Source organism: Coregonus lavaretus, assembly GCF_964263955.1.
Source record: "Coregonus lavaretus genome assembly, chromosome: 14".
Classification (NCBI taxonomy): domain Eukaryota; kingdom Metazoa; phylum Chordata; class Actinopteri; order Salmoniformes; family Salmonidae; genus Coregonus; species Coregonus lavaretus.
The window spans coordinates 16,222,789-16,238,309 of record NC_140001.1 but is presented as its reverse complement, the minus strand read 5'-3'; the positions used below and the strand labels follow the sequence as shown (position 1 = coordinate 16,238,309).

Below are 15,521 nucleotides of genomic sequence, written 5' to 3'. Positions count from 1 at the left end.
CCAAATGCAAGAAAACAAACTGAAACAGGGACTACCTGAACTTGTCTAATAAGAAACACTCACAAAATGTTTTAAAATGTGTGCCGTTGCACATCCGAATGAACATGACCCGCTAGTAGATTTCAGATTAGCATAGAAGATCCTAGACAATTCTTATCTCCATTTCCTATTTTAAATGTTTGTAAGACTAACGTTATAATTTTTAAAGCCTTGTGTTGCAGAGGGTAATATGGCAGTGACAAAGGACACGCAGGAGCAGCAAACTTTGGCATTTTCTCTCACTTTTCGGAATTCACTGCTGGGCAGGGAGAGGAACACCAATGTGTTGTAATTGGTTGGATGTCGTGGCAAAGGAAGGCCAATAACAAACGGCTATGACCTTTTACTAAAGGTTAATAAAGGGATAGTTTACTTTTGTGAAGTTTTAGCTTATTAAACAAACCTGCAGTGAAGCAAAAACTATTACTGCACTATGGGCCCGATTCCGATTTAGGAAATTAAGCCTTTCTTACACATGCCTTTCCTACGCACTTCTTAGTAAGGTGCGTGACAGGCTTTTCAGAAGTGGTTCCCATGCACGCGCTAAATACAGTGGGGAAAAAAAGTATTTAGTCAGCCACCAATTGTGCAAGCTCTCCCACTTAAAAAGATGAGAGAGGCCTGTAATTTTCATCATAGGTACACGTCAACTATGACAGACAAATTGAGATTTTTTTTCTCCAGAAAATCACATTGTAGGATTTTTAATGAATTTATTTGCAAATTATGGTGGAAAATAAGTATTTGGTCACCTACAAACAAGCAAGATTTCTGGCTCTCACAGACCTGTAACTTCTTCTTTAAGAGGCTCCTCTGTCCTCCACTCGTTACCTGTATTAATGGCACCTGTTTGAACTTGTTATCAGTATAAAAGACACCTGTCCACAACCTCAAACAGTCACACTCCAAACTCCACTATGGCCAAGACCAAAGAGCTGTCAAAGGACACCAGAAACAAAATTGTAGACCTGCACCAGGCTGGGAAGACTGAATCTGCAATAGGTAAGCAGCTTGGTTTGAAGAAATCAACTGTGGGAGCAATTATTAGGAAATGGAAGACATACAAGACCACTGATAATCTCCCTCGATCTGGGGCTCCACGCAACATCTCACCCCGTGGGGTCAAAATGATCACAAGAACGGTGAGCAAAAATCCCAGAACCACACGGGGGGACCTAGTGAATGACCTGCAGAGAGCTGGGACCAAAGTAACAAAGCCTACCATCAGTAACACACTACGCCGCCAGGGACTCAAATCCTGCAGTGCGAGACGTGTCCCCCTGCTTAAGCCAGTACATGTCCAGGCCCGTCTGAAGTTTGCTAGAGTGCATTTGGATGATCCAGAAGAAGATTGGGAGAATGTCAGATGAAACCAAAATAAAACTTTTTGGTAATAACTCAACTCGTCGTGTTTGGAGGACAAAGAATGCTGAGTTGCATCCAAAGAACACCATACCTACTGTGAAGCATGGGGGTGGAAACATCATGCTTTGGGGCTGTTTTTCTGCAAAGGGACCAGGACAACTGATCCGTGTAAAGGAAAGAATGAATGGGGCCATGTATCGTGAGATTTTGAGTGAAAACCTCCTTCCATCAGCAAGGGCATTGAAAATGAAACGTGGCTGGGTCTTTCAGCATGACAATGATCCCAAATACACCGCCCGGGCAACGAAGGAGTGGCTTCGTAAGAAGCATTTCAAGGTCCTGGAGTGGCCTAGCCAGTCTCCAGATCTCAACCCCATAGAAAATCTTTGGAGGGAGTTGAAAGTCCGTGTTGCCCAGCGACAGCCCCAAAACATCACTGCTCTAGAGGAGATCTGCATGGAGGAATGGGCCAAAATACCAGCAACAGTGTGTGTGAACCTTGTGAAGACTTACAGAAAACGTTTGACCTGTGTCATTGCCAACAAAGGGTATATAACAAAGTATTGAGAAACTTTTGTTATTGACCAAATACTTATTTTCCACCATAATTTGCAAATAAATTCATTAAAAATCCTACAATGTGATTTTCTGGATTTTTTTTCTCATTTTGTCTGTCATAGTTGACATGTACCTATGATGAAAATTACAGGCCTCTCTCATCTTTTTAAGTGGGAGAACTTGCACAATTGGTGGCTGACTAAATACTTTTTCCCCCCACTGTATATGTAATTCAACTGCTGAAAACCCTCCCACTTACTGGCCAACAGATTTTCTCATGGAGTTTTCATTCAATAGTACATTTATCTTAAGCCATCCCTTTAAATACATTGTACCTTTTAGTTTAAAGTTTGTCGACAGACTCACTAGAATATATGGAGAGAACGGGTTCAGAATATTAGAGATCAATGAAAGAAATCCATCTAAATATATGCATATTTGTCTCAGTTTCAGCACCAGTTGGTAGATTTAAAAATGCTCTGATCTTGTAGATTATTTAGGGTTAGGAAAGTATTTAAGAATCATAAAAAAACAGGTCTGGAGAGCCTTTACGCACGTAAGAAAGAAAAGTGTTTTGATTCATTCTGAAAATTGCCACATTCAGTTTTCTAACCCAGGGTAATGTTGGAAGATTAGTGTACAATAGTAGGCTATACCCTTGTCTATTGCCTGCACTAACCATGGAACTGTGTAATGACAAGTACTACGCCTTCTGTCGGGTTCAAACTGTTAGGGCTTAGTCTGCGCTCCGCTCCATAACGATTGAATTAGCCTACATGTCATTTTTTAAAAATATTATCAACTGTTACTAATGATTCTCAGCAACAACCACACGGCTGTGATGACGTTTATAGAGGAAGCAAATGAAGGTAAACTAAACAATGTCATTAAATGGAATGATAATGTAGTCTATACCAACTGAAGGGAACTAACAGTGAATTGGCAGTTGAACATGAGTTGTTATTAGGCCTACTGATGGTCGAAACTGATGGTGGCTAATATTTAACATGGAGAATAGTGTTATTTCTATTGGAAAAAATGAAGTTGATGCGTTTCCACTTGGAACCGGTAGGTTCGCTAGACCTTATTCATGGTTTCCTCGCGCGTAAAGGTGGTGGAATTATTTGGGAATTAAGTCAAAGTCAGAATACGGCGTATCTGTAGACACACCTCCGCCACACCTTCATTTATTCGATCTCCACCCAAAACGAATAGCAGGTGAATAGCATGATATTCTCATGCTTAAGTTCAAGGTCAGAATACGCAGAGAGAGAAGTGCATAAAAGGGAATTACGTTCCATTTACTCGTGCTTAACTCGGGTCGGAATCGGCCCTATATCTTTAAGGTTGCTTCCTTGGCTACCATAAGGAATGCTCACGGAGTGGGACATTGGCATAGAAAATCTGAAATCCAGATACTGTTACACACAGTAGGCTTGGGCAGGTGACATTGCAGTGAGAGATGGGTATGTATGAGCAGGCCCTATTTGAAAAGAGTCTGAATACTAACGCAATACTTGTCTATTTCAGAAAAGAACCCTGAGAAATGGTACGACTACGGCCTGTTACTTTGCCACCATACACACCGACGCTTCTCTACTGCTGGGCCAAATCGCAAGTGAGAAAACACACACATAAACGTGCACACACACACACTCTACTGCTCACTTGCACATTTGCCGAGGTCAAAGTTAGCCCAGACATTTGTGTGATCTTAATCAGAGTGGTTGTACTTTGAACTTTGACCTGTTTCCAGTGGTCTCCTCTCCTGTGGATAACTCTTGTGTTTATTACGTAAGTATAACAATTGATGAGAAAGACATAGAGAGAGGAAGGGAAGGACATGTTAGATAGTAAAATAGTATAGGACATTATCTAACTGGACCTAAACATGAACCTTAGTCACAAAGTGTACAACTGTACCTGGAATATACACACACACACACATTATTTTATTATTATTTATTTTAGTCATTTAGCAGACACTCTTATCCAGAGCGACTTACAGTTAGTGAGTGCATACATTATTTTTTTATTTTTCATACCCCCCGTGGGAATCGAACCCACAACCCTGGCGTTCCAAACGCCATGCTCTACCAACTGAGGTACATCCCTGCTGGCCATTCCCTCCCCTACCCTGGACGACGCTGGGCCAATTGTGCACCGCCCCATGGGTCTCCCGGTCGCGGCCAGCTACGACAGAGCCTGGATTCGAACCAGGATCTCTACTGGCACAGCTAGCACTGCGATGCAGTGCCTTAGACCACATGCCTTCACTGCGCAAGTTGTTATGTAAAATTGTATAAATCCCAGTCTCTTGTTTAAAAGGGGAATGGAACTCCACTCCTCTTTCGTATGTTTTCATATTTTTTCTTTAGACAGGAAAGTAGGTAGACTGATAGCAGGGGATAGACAGTATCAAAGATGGCGGTGTGGGGATTCTAACCCTCGTCGCAGGAGGATACAATACAAGTGATCTGGAGGCGGCTGTCTTGACCGCTAGGCCAGCCTCTGGCACACATTCTCTATGCTTTGTAGTTAGGTAGTTGACAATGTTTAACTTCTTATGTCAGTGTGAGCCATCACTTGGGGGAGTCTAGTGTGAACGTTTTGTTAATTTGCTGCATGCCGTCTTTATGGTTACCCACTGTAATGAAAATTATTTTTACGAACACCAGCTCAGAACAAGAAATGAACATAGGGTATATTGTATGTGGAGGAGTGAGTAGAATTAGTCACTTTCTCATCCATTAACTGTATGCCTGGAATGTTTATCCTTTGGTGGTTGCATCACTCCTCCTAAAAATAGTCCAGAGTTTGTAGTTTGGGAGGACACCAGAATTGTGTCATCACAACGTTAAAGCATTTTCTGCAGCACCCGCCTTTTGGTTCAATAGACTACTGTTAGCTTTAGTTTATTATTTAGGTTATTCCACGATGCTGACGAAGCCTAGTGACTAACATCACAAAGGTCACTAATGACTCCAGTCTGATACAGTCTTGACAAAGTGCTACTCATCACACCAAATGCAGCTGCCCTGACAGGTGATTTGACCGATATGGTGACCTTTGCCAATGTTTCTTGTCATTGCAGACGATTTTGGACAGCGTGCCCTTGTGGGCAAGGTGTGTATGGACACAAACAACTTTGTCCCACATTACAAAGAGACGCCAGAGGAGTCCGAAGGGGAAACTAAAAGGTAGGTAGGTAATAGATATGAGAGGGGGCAAGGGGAAACTAACAGGTAGGTAGGTAATAGATATGAGAGGGGACAAGGTGAAACTAACAGGTAGGTAGGTAATAAATATGAGAGGGGGCAAGCTGTATACAGTCGTGGTCAAAAGTTTTAAGAATGACACAAGTATTGGTCTTCACAAAGTTCGCTGCTTCAGTGTTATGAGATATTTTTGTCAGATGTTACTATGGTATACTGAAGTATAATTACAAGCATTCCATAAGTGTCAAAGGCTTTTATTGACAATTACATTAAGTTTATGCAAAGAGTCAATATTTGCAGTGTTGACCTGTCACGGATTCTGCCGAGGCTGCTCCTCCTCCTTGTTCGGGCAGGCTTCGGCGTTCGTCGTCCCCGGAGTACTAGCTGCCACCGTTGAATGTTTCTATGTTTGATTGCTTTTGTCTGTCTATTGCACCTGTGTCCGTTTGTGTCTGATTATGTGTTCTATAAGTTGCCTGTTTTGTAGTGGTTAGGTTGTGTGTTGTTATTCGCCTGTCCGTTAGTGCTGCGTGTTTTCTCTGTTTATTGTTTTGTTAGTTTACGCACAGTCTGCGTAATCGCTCGCCTCTGTTTGTTGTTTGAGGCCGTTCATTGTATTGTGCTTGGGTTTGCACTAGTAAACGTTGTTGGACTAAGCTTCGGTGTCCTGCGCCTGACTCCCGCACCACATTAACCTCAGCTAGTGACATGACCCTTCTTTTTCAAGACCTCTGCAATCCGCCCTGGCATGCTGTCAATTAACTTCTGGGCCACATCCTGACTGATGGCAGCCCATTCTTGCATAATCAATGCTTGGAGTTTGTCAGAATTTGTGGGTTTTTGTTTGTCCACCCGCCTCTTGAGGATCGACCACAAGTTCTCAATGGGATTAAGGTCTGGGGAGTTTCCTGGCCATGGACCCAAAATGTTGATGTTTTGTTCCCCGAGCCACTTAGTTATCACTTGTGTACAGTAGTATGTATATTAGGATGGTTTGACAGTACCAGTCAAACGTTTGGACACACCTATTAATTCAAGGGTTTTTCTTTATTTTTACTATTTTCTACATTATAGAATAATAAGACATCAGAACTATGAAATAACACATATGGATTCATGTAGTAACCAAAAAAGGGTTAAACAAATCAAAATATATTTTCTATTTGAGATTCTTCAAAGCAGCCACCCTTTGACTTGATGACAACTTTGCTGTCATGACTTCCTCCGAAGCTGCCTCCTCTCCTTGTTCATCTTTTCACTCTTCATGACATTCTGGAGTATATGCAAATTGCCTCATCAAAACTGAGGCAGCAGACTTTGTGAAAATTTGTATTTGTGTCATTCTCAAAACTTTTGACCACGACTGTACAGTTGAAGTCGGAAGTTTACATACACTTAGGTTGGAGTCATTAAAACTTGTTTTTCAACCACTCCACAAAGTCGGTTAGGACATCTACTTTGTGCATGACACAAGTACTTTTTCCAACAATTGTTTACAGACAGATTATTTCACTTATAATTCACTGTATCACAATTCCAGTGGGTCAGACATTTACATACACTAAGTTGACTGTGCCTTTAAACAGCTTGGAACGTTCCAGAAAATCATCATGGCTTTAGATGCTTCTGATAGGCTAATTGACATAATTTGAGTCAATTGGAGGTGTACCTGTGGATGTATTATAACGCCTACCTTCAAACTTGCTTGACATCATGGGAAAATCTAAATAAATCAGACAAGACCTCAGAATTTTTTTTTGTAGACCTCCACAAGTCTGGTTCATCCTTGGGAGCAATTTCCAAATGCCTGAAGGTACAACGTTCATCTGTACAAACAATAGTACACAAGTATAAACACCATGGGACCACGCAGCCTTCATACCGCTCAGGAAGGAGACGCGTTCTGTCTCCTAGAGATGAACGTACTTTGGTGCGAAAAGTGCAAATCAATCCCAGAACAACAGCAAAGGACCTTGTGAAGATGCTAGAGGAAACAGGTACAAAAGTATCTATATCCACAGTAAAACGTGTCCTATATCGACATAACCTGAAAGGCCGCTCAGCAAGGAAGAAGCCACTGCTCCAAAACCGCCATAAAAAAGCCAGGCAACTTTTTGCAACTGCACATGGGGACAAAGATTGTACTTTTTTGAGAAATGTCCTCTGGTCTGATGAAACACAAATAGAACTGTTTGGCCATAATGATTATCGTTATGTTTGGAGGAAAAAGGGGCATGCTTGCAAGCTGAAGAACACCATCCCAACCATGAAGCACGGGGTGACAGCATCATGCTGTGGGGATGCTTTGCTGCATGACGGACTGGTGCACTTCACAAAATAGATGGCATCATGAAGAAGGAAAATGATGTGGATATATTGAAGCAACATCTCTAGACATCAGTCAGGAAGTTAAAGCTTGGTCGCAAATGGGCCTTCCAAATGGACAATGACCCCAAGCATACTTTCAAAGTTGTGGCAAAATGGCTTAAGGACAACAAAGTCAAGGTATTGGAGTGGCCATCACAAAGCCCTGACCTCAATCCTATAGAACATTTGTGGGCAGAACTGAAAAAGTGTGTGCGAGCAAGGAGGCCTACAAACCTGACTCAGTTACACCAGCTCTGTCAGGAGGAATGGGCCAAAATTCATCCAACTTATTGTGGGAAGCTTGTGGTAGGCTACCCGAAACGTTTGACCCAAGTTAAACAATTTAAAGGCAATGCTACCAAATACTAATTGAGTGTACGTAAACTTCTGACCCACTGGAAATGTGATGAAAGATATAAAAGCTTAAATAAATAATTCTCTCTACTATTATTCTGACATTTCATATTCTTAAAATAAAGTGGTTATCCTAACTGACCCAACACAGGGCATTTTTACTAGGATTAAATGTCAGGAATTGTGAAAAACTGAGTTTAAATGTGTTTGGCAAAGGTGTATGTAAACTTTCGACTTCAACTGTACATAATAAATATCTAAAGAATTAGAACAGGAGCTTTGAACAGGAAGAGTTTATGGACTCTCACAATGGCCTTTTGACTCTATCTCATGACTCAAGACTGTAAGGTGTAGTGGAAAATAATTTCCTTGGAGGAAGAGGACGGTAAACGTTTCTATTCTGTTCCATTTTATGATATTGTATTCTATTCTATATATAAGCAGGTGCAGGAAGCCTACATTTTGTGCACTTCTCTTGAATGCTCAAAGCCCTTTTCTGCAAATTCAACCAATGACCAAGAATAACATTATCATATTGCGTCAGATGGCTGGCTCTTTCTAGACTTTACATGAGTCTGCATTCCATAATGATTCAAATGGCTACATGTCCCAAATTAACTAATATGATCCACTATAGCTAGCGATCCTCAAGAACAACCACACGATCATGACAGAGGAAAGAAAGGTAAACTAACGATGTAATGGAATGATGCAAAATGTAAGGAAACTAACATTGAAGTCAGTGACAATTATAAATGTATGTGGGTATAACTGACGGTGGCTACCAATAGTGGCTAATATTTAACATGATATAATTAAAACTTTATAGAAATCAGAAATTAACTCTGTAGGTTTGGCGCTATACTGTTATTTGTGTATGGCTACAGAAGCCTGTAGCTTGGGTCTCCACATTTCTTCCCTAGTTATTAGTCCTGCATTTCATAAACTTCACTGTGGAAAAGGTGATATGTTATGCTTCAGTTTGCTGCCATATGTCTGGTTTCACATTTGTCTCCAGCGATCATACGGTAAAATAGATCGAAAACAATTGTCATCTATATTTACAATCCTCTAATCCAAACAGCTTACTCATTTACCTAGCTCTTATCAATATATCTTATCAATTTGTTAAATTGCAGTGCATGGAGAATGGTGTTATTTCTATCAGAAAAAATAAAGTACAGTGGGGAAAAAAGGATTTAGTCAGCCACCAATTGTGCAAGTTATCCCACTTAAAAAGATGAGAGAGGCCTGTAATTTTCATCATAGGTACACGTCAACTATGACAGACAAAATGAGAAAGAAAAATCCAGAAAATCACATTGTAGGATTTTTAATGAATTTATTTGCAAATTATGGTGGAAAATAAGTATTTGGTCAATAACAAAAGTTTCTCAATACTTTGTTATATACCCTTTGTTGGCAATGACACAGGTCAAATGTTTTCTGTAAGTCTTCACAAGGTTTTCACACACTGTTGCTGCTATTTTGGCCCATTCCTCCATGCAGATCTCCTCTAGAGCAGTGATGTTTTGGGGCTGTCGCTGGGCAACACAGACTTTCAACTCCCTCCAAAGATTTTCTATGGGGTTGAGATCTGGAGACTGGCTAGGCCACTCCAGGACCTTGAAATGCTTCTTACGAAGCCACTCCTTCATTGCCCGGGCGGTGTGTTTGGGATCATTGTCATGCTGAAAGACACAGCCACGTTTCATCTTCAATGCCCTTGCTGATGGAAGGAGGTTTTCACTCAAAATCTCACGATACATGGCCCCATTCATTCTTTCCTTTACACGGATCAGTCGTCCTGGTCCCTTTGCAGAAAAACAGCCCCAAAGCATGATGTTTCCACCCCCATGCTTCACAGTAGGTATGGTGTTCTTTGGATGCAACTCAGCATTCTTTGTCCTCCAAACACGACGAGTTGAGTTTTTACCAAAAAGTTATATTTTGGTTTCATCTGACCATATGACATTCTCCCAATCCTCTTCTGGATCATCCAAATGCACTCTAGCAAACTTCAGACGGACCTGGACATGTACTGGCTTAAGCAGGGGGACACGTCTGGCACTGCAGGATTTGAGTCCCTGGCGGCGTAGTGTGTTACTGATGGTAGGCTTTGTTACTTTGGTCCCAGCTCTCTGCAGGTCATTAACTAGGTCCCCCCGTGTGGTTCTGGGATTTTTGCTCACTGTTCTTGTGATCATTTTGTCCCCACGGGGTGAGATCTTGCGTGGAGCCCCAGATCGAGGGAGATTATCAGTGGTCTTGTATGTCTTCCATTTCCTAATAATTGCTCCCACAGTTGATTTCTTCAAACCAAGCTGCTTACCTATTGCAGATTCAGTCTTCCCAGCCTGGTGCAGGTCTACAATTTTGTTTCTGGTGTCCTTTGACAGCTCTTTGGTCTTGGCCATAGTGGAGTTTGGAGTGTGACTGTTTGAGGTTGTGGACAGGTATCTTTTATACTGATAACAAGTTCAAACAGGTGCCATTAATACAGGTAACGAGTGGAGGACAGAGGAGCCTCTTAAAGAAGAAGTTACAGGTCTGTGAGAGCCAGAAATCTTGCTTGTTTGTAGGTGACCAAATACTTATTTTCCACCATAATTTGCAAATCAATTCATTAAAAATCCTACAATGTGATTTTCTGGATTTTTTTCTTCTAAATTTGTCTGTCATAGTTGATGTGTACCTATGATGAAAATTACAGGCCTCTCTCATCTTTTTAAGTGGGAGAATGTGCACAATTGGTGGCTGACTAAATACTTTTTTCCCCCACTGTAGATGTTCCACTTGGAACCGACAGGTTGCTAGACCTTATTAATTGTTTCATAGTGTGTAAAGGTTGGGGATTCATGAGGGAATTAAGTAAAGGTCAGAATACGGTGTATCTGTAGACACACCTCCGCCACACCTTCATTTATTTGATCTCCACCCCAAACAAATAGCGGGTGAATATTCTCATGCTTAAATTCATAAAAACGGAATTAGGTTCCATTTACGCACGCTTAACTCGGGTCGGAATTCCCCCCCCCCCCCCAGGAACCAAACAGAACGAAACGGGGAGGAACCTACCTGAAGTTGTCCAATAGAAACATGTTTTCGTATATTTAAAAAACAAGACATTTTAGAGTAATTGGTTTCTGTTGCACCATTTTTTGCTACAGTGCAAAATGTTTCTACACTGCTCAAAAAAATAAAGGGAACACTTAAACAACACATCCTAGATCTGAATGAATGAAATAATCTTATTAAATACTTTTTTCTTTACATAGTTGAATGTGCTGACAAGAAAATCACACAAAAATTATCAATGGAAATCAAATTGATCAACCCATGGAGGTCTGGATTTGGAGTCACCCTCAAAATTAAAGTGGAAAACCACACTACAGGCTGATCCAACTTTGATGTAATGTCCTTAAAACAAGTCAAAATGAGGCTCAGTAGTGTGTGTGGCCTCCACGTGCCTGTATGACCTCCCTACAACGCCTGGGCATGCTCCTGATGAGGTGGCGGATGGTCTCCTGTGGGATCTCCTCCCAGACCTGGACTAAAGCATCCGCCAACTCCTGGACAGTCTGTGGTGCAACGTGGCGTTGGTGGATGGAGCGAGACATGATGTCCCAGATGTGCTCAATTGGATTCAGGTCTGGGGAACGGGCGGACCAGTCCATAGCATCAATGCCTTCCTCTTGCAGGAACTGCTGACACACTCCAGCCACATGAGGTCTAGCATTTTCTTGCATTAGGAGGAACCCAGGGCCAACCTCACCAGCATATGGTCTCACAAGGGGTCTGAGGATCTCATCTTGGTACCTAATGGCAGTCAGGCTACCTCTGGCGAGCACATGGAGGGTTGTGCGGCCCCCCAAAGAAATGCCACCCCACACCATGACTGACCCACCGCCAAACCGGTCATGCTGGAGGATGTTGCAGGCAGCAGAACGTTCTCCACGGCGTCTCCAGACTCTGTCACGTCTGTCACGTGCTCAGTGTGAACCTGCTTTCATCTGTGAAGAGCACAGGGCGCCAGTGGCGAATTTGCCAATCTTGGTGTTCTCTGGCAAATGCCAAACGTCCTGCACGGTGTTGGGCTGTAAGCACAACCCCCACCTGTGGACGTCGGGCCCTCATACCACCCTCATGGAGTCTGTTTCTGACCGTTTGAGCAGACACATGCACATTTGTGGCCTGCTGGAGGTCATTTTGCAGGGCTCTGGCAGTGCTCCTCCTGCTCCTCCTTGCACAAAGGCAGAGGTAGCGGTCCTGCTGCTGGGTTGTTGCCCTCCTACGGCCTCCTCCACGTCTCCTGATGTACTGGCCTGTCTCCTGGTAGCGCCTCCATGCTCTGGACACTACGCTGACAGACACAGCAAACCTTCTTGCCACAGCTTGCATTGATGTGCCATCCTGGATGAGCTGCACTACCTGAGCCACTTGTGTGGGTTGTAGACTCCGTCTCATGCTACCACTAGAGTGAAAGCACCGCCAGCATTCAAAAGTGACCAAAACATCAGCCAGGAAGCATAGGAACTGAGAAGTGGTCTGTGGTCACCACCTGCAGAACCACTTCTTTATTGGGGGTGTCTTGCTAATTGCCTATAATTTCCACCTGTTGTCTATTCCATTTGCACAACAGCATGTGAAATTTATTGTCAATCAGTGTTGCTTCCTAAGTGGACAGTTTGATTTCACAGAAGTGTGATTGACTTGGAGTTACATTGTGTTGTTTAAGTGTTCCCTTTATTTTTTTGAGCAGTGTATTTTGCTATGGTGCAACATTTTTCTATTTTGCTACAGTGCAACATTTTGCTACGGTGCAACATTTTTCTATTTTGCTACAGTGCAACATTTTGCTACGGTGCAACATTTTGCTATGGTGTGCGACTAATAAATACACCCCAGCAGTCTCTCAACTCCTGTCAAGAGTGTTTTGCTTGGTTGTGTCTGGTAATACAGCATTCTTCTGAAGAAGGAAAAAAAACGTGTTGATTTATTGTTTTGTGTTGCTCTAGGTTCATTGGTGAGCTCTTAAAGAAGAAGGTAAGACTCCTTTGCCTCGCTAGAACAGGGTGTTTCTAAGCCTAATAGAATGTAAGGGAACATGTACAAGTCAGTGGCAAACCCATGTAGGTATTGAATCCCATTCCCTCAATACAAAACCAAAATATCACAGGAACATTTGTGATCAGAATCTTTAAAAGGAGCTTTTTAGGGTGTTTCTCACTGGGTGTATTTCTGTCTTGTTTGGGGCAGTACCCCCTTGTGAGGCCAGTGGTGACCCCGCGCTTCGCCCCATCCTGCTCCTCCGCCTTGCTGGGTCACCTGGGAGAGATTGCCCAGAACAACCACCTGCACATCCAGGTGAGCCTTGCTAGCCTGTCGTCACGGCAACCAAGTGTATTTATCTCTGACTCTCCATCTCTCTCTCTTGCTTTCATACACATTGATAATCACCTGAACATTCAAACAATTCATTGATCTTCTCTGTGATCCCCAGAGTCACATCAGTGAGACGAAGGAGGAGGTGAAGCTGGTGAAGGAGCTGTTCCCAGACTACGACTCCTACACAGATGTCTACCACAGACACAACCTTCTCACAGACAAGGTTAGCCCATCGCATGCACGCACACACAACCTCACCACAAGGACATTCCATGGATAATGAAGATCATAATATTGCTAATGATAGTGGTGGCGATAAGGATCATGATGATGATATTGGTGGTGGTGATAATTATGACAATGATGATTATACAGTGCATTCGGAAAGTATTCAGACCCCTTCACTTTTTCCACATTTTGTTACGTTACAGCCTTTACATTTTTATTTTTATCATCAATCTACACACAATACCTCATAATGACAAAGCACAAACAGGTTTTTTAGAAGTTATTGCAAATGTATTAAAAATAAACTGATCACATTTACATAAGTATTCAGACCCTTTACTCAATACTTTGTTGAATCACCTTTTGCAGCGATTACAGCCTCGACTCTTCTTGGGTATGACGCTACAAGTTTAGCACACCTGTATTTGGGGAGTTTCTCCCATTCTTCTCTGCAGATCCTCTCAAGCTCTGTCAGGTTGGATGGGGAGCGTCGCTGCACAGCTATTTTCAGGTCTCTCCAGAGATGTTCGATCAGGTTCAAGTCCGGGCCCTGGCTGGGCCACTCAAGGACATTCAGAGACTTGTTCCGAAGCCACTCCTGAGTTGTCTTGGCTGTGTGCTTAGGGTCGTTGTCCTGTTGGAAGGTGAACCTTTGCCCCAGTCTGAGATTCTAAGAGTTCTAGAGCAGGTATTCATCAAGGATCACCTTCCTGACTAGTCTCCCAGTCCCTGTCGCTGAAAAACATCCACACAGCATGATGCTGCCACCACCATGCTTCACCGTAGGGATGGTATTGGCCAGGTGATGAGCGGTGCCTGGTTTCCTCCAGACGTGACGCTTGGCATTCAGGCCAAAGAGTTCAATCTTGGTTTCATCAGACCAGAGAATCTTGTTTCTCATGGTCTGAGAGTCCTTTAGGTGCCGTTTGGCAAACTCCAAGCGGGCTGTCATGTGCCTTTTACTGAGGAATGGCTTCCGTCTGGCCACTCTACCATAAATGCCTGATTGGTGGAGTGCTGGAGAGATGGTTGTCCTTCTGGTAGGTTCTCCCATCTCCACAGAGGAACTCTGGAGCTCTCTCAGAGTGACCATCGGGTTCTTGGTTATCTTCCTGACCAAGGCCCTTCTCCCCCGATTGCTCAGTTTGGTCGGGCAGCCAACTCTAGGAAGAGTCTTGGTGGTTCCAAACTTCTTCCATTTAAGAATGATGGAGGCCACAGTGTTGTTGGGGACCTTCAATGCTGCAGAAATGTTTTTGTACCCTTCCCCAGATCTGTGCCTAGACACAATCCTGTCTCTGAGCTCTACGGACAATTCCTTCGACCTCATGGCTTGGTTTTTGCTCTGACATGCACTGTCAGCTGTGGGACCTTATATAGACAGGTGTGTGCCTTTCCAAATCATGTCCAATCAATATAATTTACCACAGGTGGACTCCAATCAAGTTGTAGAAACATCTCAAGGATGATCAATGGAAACAGGACGCACCTGAGCTCAATTTCGAGTCTCATGGGAAAGGGGGATATCTAGTCAGTTGTACAACTGAATGCATTCAACTGAAATGTGTCTTCCGCATTTAACCCAACCCCTCTGATTCAGAGAGGTCTGAATACTTATGTAAATAAGGTATATCTGTTTTTTATTTGAAATACATTTGCAAAAAATTCTAAACTTATTTTTCGCTTTGTCCTTATGGGGTATTGTGTGTGTAGATTGATGATAATTATTTTTTAAATCAATTTTAGAATAAGTCTAATGTAACAAAGTGGAAAAAGTGAAGGGGTCTGAATACTTTCCCAATGCACTGTAATGATGTGGTAATGGTAGTAAGGATGATTATGATGATATTGTTGTTGATGATGATGATGGTTCACAGACGGTGATGGCTCATGGTTGTCACCTGACCGATGGAGAGCTGAAGCTGTTCAGAGAGACAGGGGCGTCCGTTGCTCACTGTCCCAATTCCAACATCTCGTAAGTGTTTTCTCCTTCTTCCCCACCTA

General features: G+C 42.7%; 1 protein-coding gene across 1 annotated transcript in view; it reads left to right on the top strand.

The window, feature by feature from the left end:
* LOC311141790 (guanine deaminase-like) overlaps nt 1-15,521 on the top strand; it is a 28,083-nt gene that overhangs the window by 2,929 nt on the left and 9,633 nt on the right. The window contains exons 4-9 of the mRNA XM_084177248.1: nt 3,493-3,580; nt 5,057-5,162; nt 12,920-12,947; nt 13,161-13,268; nt 13,405-13,512; nt 15,395-15,492. Of these exons, the coding sequence (XP_084033374.1) occupies nt 3,493-3,580; nt 5,057-5,162; nt 12,920-12,947; nt 13,161-13,268; nt 13,405-13,512; nt 15,395-15,492 (536 nt within the window). The remainder of the gene's footprint in view (nt 1-3,492; nt 3,581-5,056; nt 5,163-12,919; nt 12,948-13,160; nt 13,269-13,404; nt 13,513-15,394; nt 15,493-15,521) is intronic.